Here is a 14,442-nt window from a genome sequence, read left to right as displayed (position 1 = left end):
TACCATAGGACTGCTTCCTTGCAGATTAATACATGATCATGCTTAAATCCAATGTAAGCATATTTGTTGACACTGGATTTAAATAATAATCCATAATGTTATGATATTAAATTATAATCGATTATACTTATATTATTATTATTATTATTATTATTATTATTATTATTATTATTATTATTATTATTATTATTATTATCATAATCCATTATAATTATATTATTAAAATTATTATTATTATTATTATCATTATTATAAAATTATAATCCATTATAATTATTTTATTATTATTAAATTATAATCCATTATAATTATATTATTATTAAATCAGAATCCATTATTATTATTATTATTATTATTATTATTATTATTATTATTATTATTGTTATTGTTATTATTATTATTATTAAATTATTGTCAATTATAATTATATTATTATTAATTAATTATAATCCATTTAAATTATATAATTTTTATTAATAATCTATTATAATTAAATTATTATTTAAAAATTATGATCATTATAATTATATTAATATTATTATTAAATTATAATCCATTCATTATTGAGATATTATTATAAAATTATTATTCATTATAATTATATTATTATTAAATCATAATTATATTATTATTAAATTATAATCCAATATAATTATATTATTATCAAATTATAATCCATTATAATTATATTATTATCATATTATAATCCATTATAATTATATTATTATTAAATTATAATCCATTATAATTATATTATTATTATTAATAATTTTATTGTTATTATTATTATTATTATTATTATTATTATTATTATCATTTAATTATGATCCATTATAATTATATTGTTATTATTAAATTATAATCCATTATTATTATTATTATTATTATTATTATTATTATTATTATTATTGTTAAATTTTAATCCATTATTATTATTATTATTACTACTACTACTACTACTACTACTACTACTACTACTACTACGACGACGACGCTTATCGCTCCGTCCGTTATCATGCTGTGCATCCCTAAAAAAGGAAAGTGGAATATTCCAAAAAGTGGAATATTCCAAATAAACCTTGTCACCCTTGAAAAGGAAATTTAAATATTAAAAAAAAATTGGTGTCGCTGTTGAGGCAAAGCTAATAAAAATGATTTGTCTTTCTTGGCCTTTTGGCTAAGATCAAAGCGTAGTATCTGTTCTTCAGGTGCTACATTTCAATTTCTTCTCTCTCAGTGGAAGAGAAATCCTTTACGACTAAGACAATTTTTTCTCCACGTTAAAAAAACGACCCTGGTGTCTAAATCGTTCCCCTGGGGAGGCATTGTGAATAGGTACTATGTTTAATGTAACAAAGTTTTACTATTAAAAAAGTAACTGGAAAAGGTTATTTCTGATTTAATTACAAAATGCCCTGGAAGTGTTACTCCTGATTAATTATAAAATGCCCTGGAAAATGTCCGTTCTGATTATCTATTTTTTTTTGCTTACTTGCCTCCCCACAAGGGCGGAATTGGACATGATGTCGGTTAAAAATTTAGGGGGAAACCAGCTCCCCAAAAGGGGCTCTCTGGTCAATAACAAAAATAAAAATTGTATCAGTAATGAAGGATTTCTCCTCCATTAACCAAGACCAAAAAATGGGGGGATATAAGTCTCTGGAATGCTGATACTGATAGTACACTCAGACATTCATGTTGAAGCAATGGTTACCTAATCTCTAACCGTGTTAATGTTTTTATGTATTACTTTCGAAAAGCTGCTGAAACAGTTTATGATTTAAACATTACTTTATTTCAATTATATTTTAAGCAGTTGGTTACGGGATATGAAGTCAGTCCCGGAAATTACTCAAACCGTTTACGATTTAAACATTACTTTATTTCATGTATATTTTTAACAGTGGGGTGAGGGGTATTAAATCAGTCCCGAAAATAGGTGAACCCGTTTACGCATTGCACATTGCTTTATTTAATGTGTTTTTTAACATTGGGGTGGGAAATATGAAGTCGGTTCTGGAAATGGCTGCTACCATTTACGTCTTGGACATTACTTTATTTAATGTATATTTTTAACAGTAGGATGGGAGATAAGTCGGTCACGGAAATTGCTGAAAAAGTTTACGATTTATACATTACTTTATTTCATGTATATTTTCAAACGTGGGGTGGGGATTATAAGTCAGTTCCAGAAATGGCTTAAACAGTTTACTATTTAGACATTACATTATTTCATGTATACTTTTAGCAATGGGTTTGGGATATAAAGTCGGTCCCGGAAATGGCTGAAGCAGTTTATATTTGGACATTACATTTAGTCATGTATATTTTTAGCAGTGGGTTGGGGATATAAAGTCGGTCCCGAAAATGGCTGAACTAGTTTACTATTCAGACATTATATTATTTCATGTATATTTTTAGCAGTTGGTTGGGGATATAAAGTCAGTCCCGGAAATGGCTGAAGCAGTTTACTATTTAGACATTACATAATTTCATGTATATTTATAGCAGTGGGTTTGGGATATAAAGTCGGTCCCGGAAATGGCTGAAACAGTTTACTATTTAGACATTACATTATTTCATGTATATTTTTAGCAGTGGGTTGGGGATATAAAGTTGGTCCTGGAAATGGCTCAAACAGTTTACTATTTAGACATTACATTATTTCATGTATATTTTTAGCAGTGGGTTTGAGATATAAAGTCGGTCCCGGAAATGGCTTAAATAGCTTACTATTTAAACATGACATTATTTCATATATATTTTTAGCAATGGGTTGGCGATATAAAGACGGTCCCGAAAGTGGCTGAAACAGTTTATTAGTAAAACATTACTTTATTTAATGTATATTTTACAACAGTGGGGTGGCAGACATGAAGTCAGTACAGGGGTTGAATGAGATATGCAAATATATATTATCAGAAAGCGTCGCCCAGTATTGAATGAGATAGGTGGAAAACATATAGTAGCAAAATACCCAGCGTCGCCCGTTATCGAATGATATATATTAGCAGAATATGCAGCGTCACTCGGGATTGGATAAGATAGGTGAAACATATATACTATGAGAATACCCAGAATTTATTTATTTGTTTGTAATGAAATAATAAGCCCAGGCAATATATCGAAGTTATTATTTAAGTAAGGGGGAGCGACATAGTGGGTTAAAGTTATGAAAATTATTGTCGAAATTAGTAACATATCCAAGAATTATGTAAAATGATGAAATGTGAGTTACTTGATTGGTGTGTTTGTAATGATATAATAAGCCCAGACAATATATCAAATATATTATATAAGTAGGAGGGAGAGGCATAATGTGGGTTTTTAATTATAAAAATTATTGTCGAAATTAGTAACATATCCAGAATTATGAACAAAGATTAAATGTGAGTTAATCGAGTGTGTGTTTATAATAAAATAGTCAGTCCAGGAAATATATCAAAGTAATTATGTAAGTAAGAGAGGGCTATAAGGATGGTTTAAATTATGAAAAATAATTGTCAAAATTTGTAACAAATCCAAGAATTATGAAAAATGATAATATGTTATTTAATGCATTAGTGTGTTTGCAATGAAATAATCAGACCAGACAATATATCAAAGTTATTATTTAATAAGTGGGGCGATGATGTGGGTTAAAATGATGAAAAATGATTGTCGACATAAGTAACACGTCCAAGAATTATGAAAAATGACGAAATGTGAGTTTTTTGGTGTGTTTGAAATGAAATAATCATCCCAAATAATATATCAAAGTTATTATGTTTGTAGTGGGTGGTTGATAATGTGGGTTAAAAATATTAAAAATAATTGTCGATATGTGTAACATATCAAAGAATTAAGAAAAATGATGAAGTGTGAGTTAATTGATAGTTATGTTTTTTATGAAATAATCAGCCCAGAAAATATATCAAAGTAATTTTTTAGTAAGAGAGGGCGACGAGGGTGGTTTAAATTATAAAAAAATATTGTCGAAATTAGTAAGATATCCAATAATTACGAAAAATGGCGAAATGTGATTTAATTGATTGGTGTGTTTATAATAAAATAATCAGCCTAGACAATATATCAAATATATTATATAAGTAAAAGGGAAGAAGATAAGGAGGGCTTAAATTATGAAAAATTATTGTCGAAATTAGTAATATATCCAAGATTTACGAAAAAATGATGAAATATTAGTTAATTGATTGGCGTGTTTGTAACGAAATAATCAGCCTAGGCAATATATCAAAGTTATTATTTAGTAAAGATGGAGGGGCGAAAATGTGGGTTTAAATTATGAAAAATGATTGCCGAAATAAGTAACATATCCAAGAATTATGGAAAATGATTAAATGTGATTTCATGCATTAGTGTGTTTGTAATAAAACAATAAACCCAGACAATATTTCGAAGTTATTATTTTATTAAGAGAGGGCGATAATGTGGGTATAAATTATGAAAAATGATTGTCGAAATTAGTAACATACCCAAGAATTATGAAAAATGATGAAATGGAGGTTAATTGATTAGTGTGTGTGTAATGAAATAATCAGCCCAGCAAATGTATCAAAGTTATTATTTTAGTAAGGTTGGGCGACAACGTTGGTTTAAATTATAAAAAAATATTGTCGAAATTAGTAACATATCCAAGAATTACGAAAAATGATGAAATGTGAGTTGATTAATGTATGTGTTTGTAATGAAATAATCAGCCTAGAAAATATATGAAAGTTATTATTTTAGTAAGGTGTGTGATATGGTGTTTAAATGATGAAAAATTATTGTAAAAATTTGTACTATAGCCAAGAATTATTAAAAATAAAAATGAAACGTGAGTTAATTAATAGTTGTGTTTTTTATAAAATAATCAGCCTATACAATATATCAAATTTACTATTTTAGTAAAGGGAGAGGCGATAATGTGGGTTGAAATTATGCAAAATTATTGTCGAACATAGTAACATATTCAATAATTATGAAAAATGATAAAATATGAGTTAATTGACCGGTGTGTTTGTAATGAAATAATCAGCCCATGAAGTATATCAAAGTTATTATTTTAGTAAGGGGGCAGTAACAGTTTTGATAAAAACAACAAGAATATGATCGTTCCTTCATTAATGCTGAATAGAACGCTCACAGCATGCCCAGCAACAATATATTGCAAAATGCGGTTGTGGAATTTCCACAGGTCCCGCTAGTTGTTGTTGTTATTATTATTATTAAATTTTAATCAATTATAATTATATTATTTTTAAATAACAATCCATTATAATTTTATTATTATTATTGTTATTATTATTATGTTTATTATTTTTAAGTTTATTAAATTTTTTTTTTTACATAAGCATCATCACTTATCAAGGCCAAGAGGCCACTCGAGGATAAGGGTTAAAAAGTGTACAGTAGAAATTGGACAATATAGTAATCGTTAGTAAATGGAAATTCGGTAAATTTGTTAACAAGTGGGATGGCTCATCAGAAACTTGTTTACGTTAGACTTGAAGACAACCATATTGTAGTCAGCTGGAAAGCAGGAAAACGGAAGACAATTCCACAGAAAGAAGCTTTGTTCATGGAACCTACGTTTAGGTTTAGGCACAGATAAAGAGTGGGGGGGAATTACTGATAGTGTTTTCAGCTAAACGAGTGTTTCTTGTGAAAGTTTGGCAAGGGGGGACCATAGACTGAAGCTCAGTCGAACACTTTCCATAAAAATAACGATAAAGCAGAGACAAACTCGCAACATCTCTTCTGTGAGACAGAGGTTGCAGGGAAGAGAAAAGGACATCTCCTACGAGGCTACGAAGTCTATTTTGAACTGTATCAAGGCAGGATGTCCTTTCTAGCAGCTACTGCCTAGATGTTGCAACAGTATTCCATCCTTGGACGTATCTGGCTCTTATATAGATAGAGAATTGCATCAGCAGTGAGATATCTACTGGATCGATAGAAAGATCCCACCATTTTTCCAGCGGCCGTGGAAACAGATTTGATGTACGAGTTCCATTTAAGATCAGGAATAAAGGTCAAACCCAGAAGCTTGTCAAAACATGAGGCCTCCTCAAGACGAGAGCCATTCATTTCAATTGATGCCAGATGTGGATCAGAACGTTGATGATGTAAAGATAAAAGCTTGGTTTTAGATGCATTAAAAGTAACCAGCCACTCCTTTCCCCATTGTACCACATGCTCAAGATCAGAGGAGAGAGAATCAGAGAGAACTTGGTTGTTTACTATCTTAGATGTGCTACCATAAATGATAGTGTCATCAGCATAAATGTCTATAAATGATGTAAGGATGTGATTTGGAAGATCATTAATTTAGATCAGGAAAAGAGTTAGGCCCAGCATGGACCCCTGAGGGACTTCAGCATTAATACTGCGAGCTTCTGATTTTTGCCCATGTCTTATGACCCTATCAGAAAGGAAGGATTTAATAATTGTGAAGACATTTCCAGCTATACCATAGCTAGAGATCTTGTGAAGTACACCTTTATGCCATACCCTATCAAAGGCCTTAGATATGTCAAGAGCAATTGCCCTAGAAAGATTGCCTCTGTCGAGAGATTCGTTAATCCTATGAGATATAACTGTAAGCACATCTGCTGTAGATCTAGCAGAACGGAAACCATATTGTGTGTCACTAAGAAGGTTATTTTTGCTGAGATGATTGATTACTTTTTAATCCATTATAACTATATTATCATTATTATTAAATTATGATAGCCACAAGAACAGAACAACGGATAACAGTTTAAAACATGTATTACATGAAAACAACGGAAAGGTTAAAAACGGAAAGTGTTGGTAATTCACCGAGCATGCGAGAGTCGCTCTGGAATTAGATCCTTCTCCAGGATCGCCATGAGTTTATATTGACGATGGATTAGTCTATTTGGAGGGTTGTTCCCCTACAACAAATCCATAATGTTATGATATAAAATTATAATCCATTATGTTATAATTCATTCTCATAAATCATTAAATTTTGTTCATTCGATTCAAAATTTCCAATCATCTCATAACATTCTTCACCATTCAACTCACAAGCAATGCATTTCATTTTTATCCTGAATTTGAATTCACAATGCCAACATTTTACAAGATCATGATGGGGCATCATTACTTCCATTTCATCAAGTCTCCTGTGGTGCAGGTGACGTGCACTGCACGTCCTTTCAAATACAAAAATTAGATGACATTCAACCGGATCCATTTCACACCTGACTCAATTTATAAACCTATCCTAGTGGTAACTCCTTTCGGTAAATTGTGTCAGAGGTCGAACTCAGATAGTTATAAAGTTCTTGGCAACCCCTCGCTTCTGCTGTAAAAAAAGGAAGAATTTCACACTGTTCAGCATTCAGCAATGCACCGCTGCTTTATAGAGAGTAAATAAGTCGTCAGTTTGAATCCTGTCACTGTAAAAAAAAACATTTTTTTCTTAAAGAATCGATAACAAACTCGACAAGGGGTTAATTTATACAAAATAAATATATTCTAGGAATCACTAGTAGACGAATACAAGTTGTTAATAATAGAAAGAAAAAAATTGCTATAATATTTCGCGCTATATATATAATCATGTATAAACCAATACCTGTTCCTCCTCCCTTTTTGTTTGTCAGTGACGAATAAGAGTATTTTTTAGTAGTCGTTGCAGGAAAGATTTGGGGTGAGGGTAAGACAGTAATATTTGCGTCCTCACATTTTCAGCCTGTGTTTCAGCTGTTGGCTTCAATTCCAAAATTCTCTCTTCTAGAAGTTTCCGCAAAGAAAAAAAAAGCTCTCTCTCTGGTTTACAAATCGGGATTTGATTTCAACAGGTTGGAATATTCTGACATGCTGTGTTGCTCTCGGAGAGGCGATCCCAAAAAGACATTCAGAGTCCCTGTCTCTGTCTGTCTCTGTCTGTCTGTCTCTGTTTGTCTGTCTGTCTGTCTGTCTGTCTGTCTGTCTGTCTCTCTCTCTCTCTCTCTCTCTCTCTATTTTTAGCTATTTATACTCAGGTAAGTGTGGTGATTTGAGCGATTTCCCCTATCACCAAGTCCAACCAATGAATTCCACCTCATCTTTTGGCTCCCAGATATTGGTTAATCCCAATTGAACAGGTGCGTTCACTCGCATGGTGCGATTCTTTGATTCCCACGACAAAAGAAACATGAGGGTCAGCCTAGGTCATCCTTTAAACTAGCTTGATATCCTTTTGTCATTACAACGAATTTTAATCATAATAATTCCAAGTGCACCTGGCTAGGATATTTGGCCTCACCAGACCTGGTCAAAAGCTTTGGGTATATCAAACGCTACTGTTTTAACTTAACCTACCTTATCCAGTGTATGGTATATGCGTTCAGCGAAGGTCATTAGGATATTTGCAGTAAAATAGGATTGCGAAAATCTGTAATGTTGGTCATAAAGAGGTTTAGTATTTTTGAAATGGTGAACTAAATTGATTAACGATTCAAAGATTTAGATAAAGAGAGGAGGAATCCGATGACACAATAATTTTGTGGGTCAGGTCTTTCAACAGAATTCTTGAAAACTGGTACTACAAAGGCAATTTTCCGGCTATCAACAAGGCAAGATTTGGTGAGGAATTTGTTATAGAGTTTGGAAAGAACAGAGGCCAGCTCAGCAGAGCATTTTTTATTACTATACCAAAGATAAGTTCTGGTCCACACGCCTGGAAGGTGCCAATGATTTCTGATGATATCCGTAACACAGGAAGAGGTGATGATCAGATCATCAAGTGTGGTTTACCTCAGTAGTGGAAAATTTGGAAGGGAATGGTTTGTGGAGTTCAAGGTGGAGTTTACGGTGAATTACTGGGAAAGCAGTTTATCCTTATCCATTGCCTTAAACATGACAGACTGAAACAAATGCTATTTCTTACTTAAGTGTAAAAGTAGAAGCGACGGAGGAAGCCTCTCATAGACGTTTCTAAAAGAATATTAATGTTTGAAAGAGAGAGAGAGAGAGAGAGAGAGGAGAGAGAGGGAGAGAGACGCTTGCTTAAGTCAAAAAATGGCGAATCTTAACGATTAATAGAATTTATATAAAAAAAAGGATTAATCAAGAAAAGGGCTAACCACAGGTTAATCCAGAATAGGTGTTAACTAAGAATAGTGTTGGAATTTTTTTGTACCAATAATGGTGCATCCCCCCTGTTTACATTTATTATTGTTTATCTGGTTCTTATATATGATTTTTTGTATTTTGTATCCATTATGATTTTTAGTTTCGTATATTTTCGGTTTGTACGAAACTCCCTTTAATTTGGAGAAAAGAAAAATACTAGCTCTGTAATGACGTCAAGAGTTCAGCGCGTATTTCGTCCCTTTTGAAACTCTGCTGACGAGGAGAGTGAACGTGTTGTTCATTGCCCGGCGCTGAAAATGGAATTTTGACGAGCTCTCCTTCAAAGAAGTAAACCCGGCAAGAAATTAATACCCGGCTGTGACGAGACAGACTTCTGGAAACTATTTACGTGACTACGGTTCTGCACGTATTTTAGGAGGAGTTGAATTTAAAGAAAATACCTTTTACGTGACAAGGTATTATGGAATTTCCTATCCGGACAAGCGACGAGGTCTTGCTCCTGTAATACATGTGTGTCTACGGTTTTCATGCAACATGGAGGGAAGGAAAATTCTAAAGGAACTTTAAACAAAACAAAAAAAAGAAAAAGGCACGTGCCTAACAGGCTTTCAATTGTGAGTACGCTCCTAAACTTAATTTCATATGCGAGTGTGATTAGGAGATACTACTATTTTGTATATTCTTGTTGTATTCGTTAATGGATACACACAACTTCTTTATAAGAACCAGCAGTGTTGTTATTTTTTCATTACATATTACTTTTTTCATATGTTAGCTTGGCGTTTAAGTTTAATGCCCGCAAAGGGAAAAATTTGCAACTTATTGTAAATAAAGTTTCTTCTTCGTTTCAAATCAAGACCTTTATATTTCATTCTTTACCCTCTCCCCCTCTTTTGTTTCATGCTTTTTTTTTCAGCTTAGTTACTTTAGCGTCGAATTTATCTGGAAGCAGGATAAATTCCGACAATAGAGATTAATGAAGAAGACGGTAAAGAAAGTATGGAGTTAATTAAAACGTGGAGAATATAAAATTGTAACCAAGAAGGGGGGGTCAGGTTAGCTTGATTAAGAAGAGATGATTACCAAAAAGATGGGTTAACCAAGAAGAGAGTTAACAAAGAGAAGGAGATAAAAAGATAAGGTCATTCAGAAAAAGAGTTAACCACCAAAATTCATTACTCAAGAAGAGGGTTAACTAAGAGGAACAGAAAAATCAGGTTAATCAAGAAGTGGTATTAATCAAGAAGAGGCTTAAGAAAGAAGAGAAGTTAATGAAGAAGAAAAGTTAATCCAAAAGAGGAGTTAGCCAAGAAGAGGAATTAATCAAGAACGGAAATTAATCACGAGCTGTAAACCAATGAGGGGTTAATCAAAAAGAGGGTTAACCTAAAATGGGAGTTATGCAAGACGGGAAGTCAATCACAGGGTTTACAAAGAAGAGCTGTTGATCACGTACAGGTTCAAACAACAAGAAAAGTTAACCAAGAAGGGAAGAGGGGTTAACTGAGGCCAGGGATTAATCAAGAAGATGGTTAACATAGAATAGGAGTTAATTAAGAAGGGAAATTGATCTAGAAAAGCGTAAAATAAAAATAGGGTTAACCAAGAACTTAATATAGAAGAAGAGTTAAGGTCAATAAAATAAAACCTGCAATAAATTATAAGAATGGATGAAAAGCAAAAACGCCAAAAATTAAAAAAAAAAAAAATAGCATATTAGCAGAATCATGACTCAAAAACTCAAATAAATGAAGCAACGTCTCCTTTGACAAACACGTAATTTCGTCTTCTCTCAATACAAGTGTTACGTGTGATTAATGGGAAATGGGTGAGGTGTAAGTAAGCAGACGCCACGATCCCTATACCCCACCGGGCTGCTTTCCTTTTACTTATCAACATTGCTTTTCTTTCTTCATTCATTTCCTTTTTGAATACTTATATTCATACTTACAGTTCTTTCATTTCTTCTTAGATTTGTTGAGATTCAGTGTCTCTTTTGCCGTTTCTTTTTTAACATTTTTTTGTGTGTGTTTCTTTTTTTTTTAACGTTTATTTTGTGTGTTTCTTTTTAACGTTTTATTAGCGTTTCTTTTTAGTTGCGATTTCGTTCCTTCTTTCCTTTTTAGAAGCGGCCTTGCATTTCATGAGAAGTGCCGCACTGCCGCATACCTGTCTGTTAATTTCAAGTTTGAAATTCCATTTTTATTTGTGGCCACGCATCTAAATAAAATGCTTGGTCTGTCCGATGGTCAGTACATTTTTTATTCTTCTTTAATCAAAGTGTGTTTCTTTTTTTCCTTTCTTTTCTTTCGTTCGTTTCTCTTTTCCTTCTTTCAAGATTTTATTAAAGTTTCTTCCTTTCTTTCTTTTCTGCCTTCGTTTCTTTTCTTTTTCTTTTCTTTCTATTTTTCTATCAATTACTCTTCTTATTTTATTTAATCAATGCGCTTTTCCGTTCATTTTCTTCGTTCTTTAAATTAAAGTGATTTTCTTTCTTTCTTTTTTCTCTCTTGTGAGTAATATTTACTTTTCTTTCTTCTCTATAGAACCACGCCTCATTTTTTTTTAATTTTTTTTTTTAGTTCCTTTCTTCCATTCTTTCTTTGGCAAACAGGTATTCTCTTTAATTTTCTTTCCGTCCCCGGGTCGCTTTATTTTCTACTATAACCACCCTTACCCTCTTCCATACTTTGTTGTTTGCCTTCTTTTCTTTCTTATTCTTTTTTATTACGTTTTTTTTTTTTTTATTTGTTTGGCTTTGTCGTTTTTTTCTTTTTATTCACAGGTATTTCACGTGCTGCTCCTGGAAGGGTCGCAACCTAAGACTTTGTTATCTTAGGGGTTCTCCCGTACCATCTGCTCCCCTCCCCCCTCTCTCTCTCTCTCTCATTCAATACAATATCAACCTTACAAGAAACGGTTAGAACAGTAGAAGACACGCAAGTCACGCGTTACCCATCAATCATCTCAATACACAACCTCCCGTTATTTCCTCTTTCCTACCATTAACGCATGTTCTTCGCAAAGCCACGCGCATTTTGTATTCTGGTCCTCGTTCTCGCCATTGCGCAATTCTTGGATCGTCATGGAAGCTTTTTTTGCCAGGCGCTAATATCTTGTCGGCCGATGCCACCTTGTTGGGCCTGCGAAATAAGCTGGTTACCTAATATATGGAACCCGAGCTTATATACGCTCTGCATCAATGGGAGAGCTTACAGCGGTCTTTGCAGAAACAAAGCAGTCTTTTCTCATAGACACAAGTGCTGCGTGTTATCATGGGAAGAAGAATGGAAAGGGTGCGTCATGGACAATTCCCCCACTGCTTCACCGGCCACAATGACACCAGATACACTTACAAACTATACTGGTAAGTGTGAATCTTTGTAAATTTTTACTTTCCACCTTAACCTTTAAAATAGCAACTTTTAAAGGTTTTCAGATATCTTGAAAACGAATATCGCATTTCAATTTGTCGCAAACAAGTAGGTTTCCGGATATTAACGAATTTAATTAATTTCTTATGTTATTACAAGCGCGCTTATGCGTGTAAACGAAACCCCGAGAAACTAAGCGTATGCGTTTTCGTTTACACGTACGAGCGAGTGCTTGCGCGTACAAGATGACCACTAGTAATAAAATAAGGAATTACATTGCTTAGTAACCGGAAAAATACTTGTTTGCGGCAAATCTATATGCGATATTCGTTTTCAGCATACCCAAACACTTGTCAGTCGTCATTTTAAACGTGATTGTAAAAGTAAGTAAAAATTTACCCAAGTCTTTAGATAAATACCTAAATACCTAGTGACCCATTTGGATCGTAATAAATAGTTAACACTTGAGATAATTCGTAAACAAACAAAAAACATTATTTATGTAAAAAGAATTACAATGAAATTCTTACTAGTTTTAAACCGTGGAAACGATTTGTATGATTTTTTTACCGTTTAAAATATTTTACAATTCATTTGCACGCGTTAAAAATTCCTCCATTTTTTCTTTTTTGTTTACGAATTAAGTGTATTCTGTATCTTTATCGTTAAAAAATTTTTACAAATCGTTTCCACACATTAAAACTAGGCAGGTTTGGTAGAAAAGTTCATTCTTATGCGTTTGATACATGAATTATATGTTGTTGTTTTTTTCATTTTTTATGAGTTCTGTTCTCATAATGTTAACTATTTTTGGTAAACATTACAACTGGCGACATAAATTATTTTGAAGGAAATGCAATTGTGAAATTAATAAAAACAATTTATTAAGACTGATCTAATCATTTATGGCTAATTTGTGCCAAAAAGTTTAATTTTCAACAAAAAATATAAGCATTTTCAGTTGCCGTAAATATTGATTGTGAGTAAATACATCAGTGGCAGCCATTTTACTTTTTTAGATTGAACCGGAAATGCGCCATGTTATATCAAAGAACCAACCATCTTTTGATTTAATGATTTGAATCAAAATAGTATCCGTTCCTGGTACCTTACTTCCTGTAAAAGCAAAATGTCTACCACTGATTAAGTACTCATAACTAATATTTACGGCGATGTAAATGTTTATATTTTATACTAGGGGGGGTGGGGTGGACCCGCCTTACCCGATCGTAAAATATGCTTAAATATATTTTAGTTCATACTGATTTCGTATTTATTATTATAGAGCTTACTCTCTACTAAATATTATATGGTACCTAATATATAATACTTATTTTGAACATGGGTGCCATCAGCTAGAATCGAAAGCAAAATATCTAACGCTCCGGCCGCGTTCCCTACTGTTTGAGCTATCGATAGATAAATAAGGTTTAAAATTAAACTACTTCGAGCTATGGATGCATTTGCGCATGCGTAAAAGTAATATAAATATGTTGGCATGTATTTTAACTTGTTGACATATTATTCATCCATTGAAACATTTTAATCGTTATAAACCATCCTAAGTGTATGGCTATGATTTTCTCTTAATTCTAGTGTTATGTAATTAGTAGTTTAATAGTTTATCGGTTAAATATTTACACACAGACACACACATGCATGCGTCTACTGTTTTAATTATAAACATGGAATGTAGGATATGTTACGAATTAATTGTTTGCGACTAAAATTTCAACTGTATTTCCTTTAGAATAATTGGCATTAGTGCACGTTAACTAACCGCAAGTATTTTTTGTTTTCTTTTGTTTTGCTTTCATTTTTGTAAGAATTCTAGTAGGGGAGACAATCCAATTTTTAATGATTTTTTTATTCAATAATTTCTCCGGAAAAGTACGTAAATGGACTCAATTGTACATTTAAAAAATATTTATTTTATAATTAATCATTTCGAAATATAGAATATTACATTTTATTT

General features: G+C 32.3%; 1 protein-coding gene and 1 pseudogene across 1 annotated transcript in view; both read left to right on the top strand.

Moving 5' to 3' along the window:
• The first annotated feature begins 1,156 nt into the window (after positions 1-1,156).
• On the top strand, positions 1,157-1,272 carry LOC145260839 (U2 spliceosomal RNA; annotated as a pseudogene).
• A 10,706-nt stretch (positions 1,273-11,978) lies between these two features.
• LOC145260576 (chymotrypsinogen A-like) overlaps positions 11,979-14,442 on the top strand; it is a 71,714-nt gene continuing 69,250 nt past the window's right edge. The window contains exon 1 of the mRNA XM_080118855.1: positions 11,979-12,460. Within this exon, the coding sequence (XP_079974981.1) occupies positions 12,106-12,460 (355 nt within the window). The 5' untranslated portion in view covers positions 11,979-12,105. The remainder of the gene's footprint in view (positions 12,461-14,442) is intronic.

This window comes from Euprymna scolopes, chromosome 36 (genome assembly GCF_053919585.1).
Source record: "Euprymna scolopes isolate OS-2025 chromosome 36, ASM5391958v1, whole genome shotgun sequence".
NCBI lineage: Eukaryota > Metazoa > Mollusca > Cephalopoda > Sepiida > Sepiolidae > Euprymna > Euprymna scolopes.
This window is presented reverse-complemented; position numbering and strand designations above follow the sequence as displayed.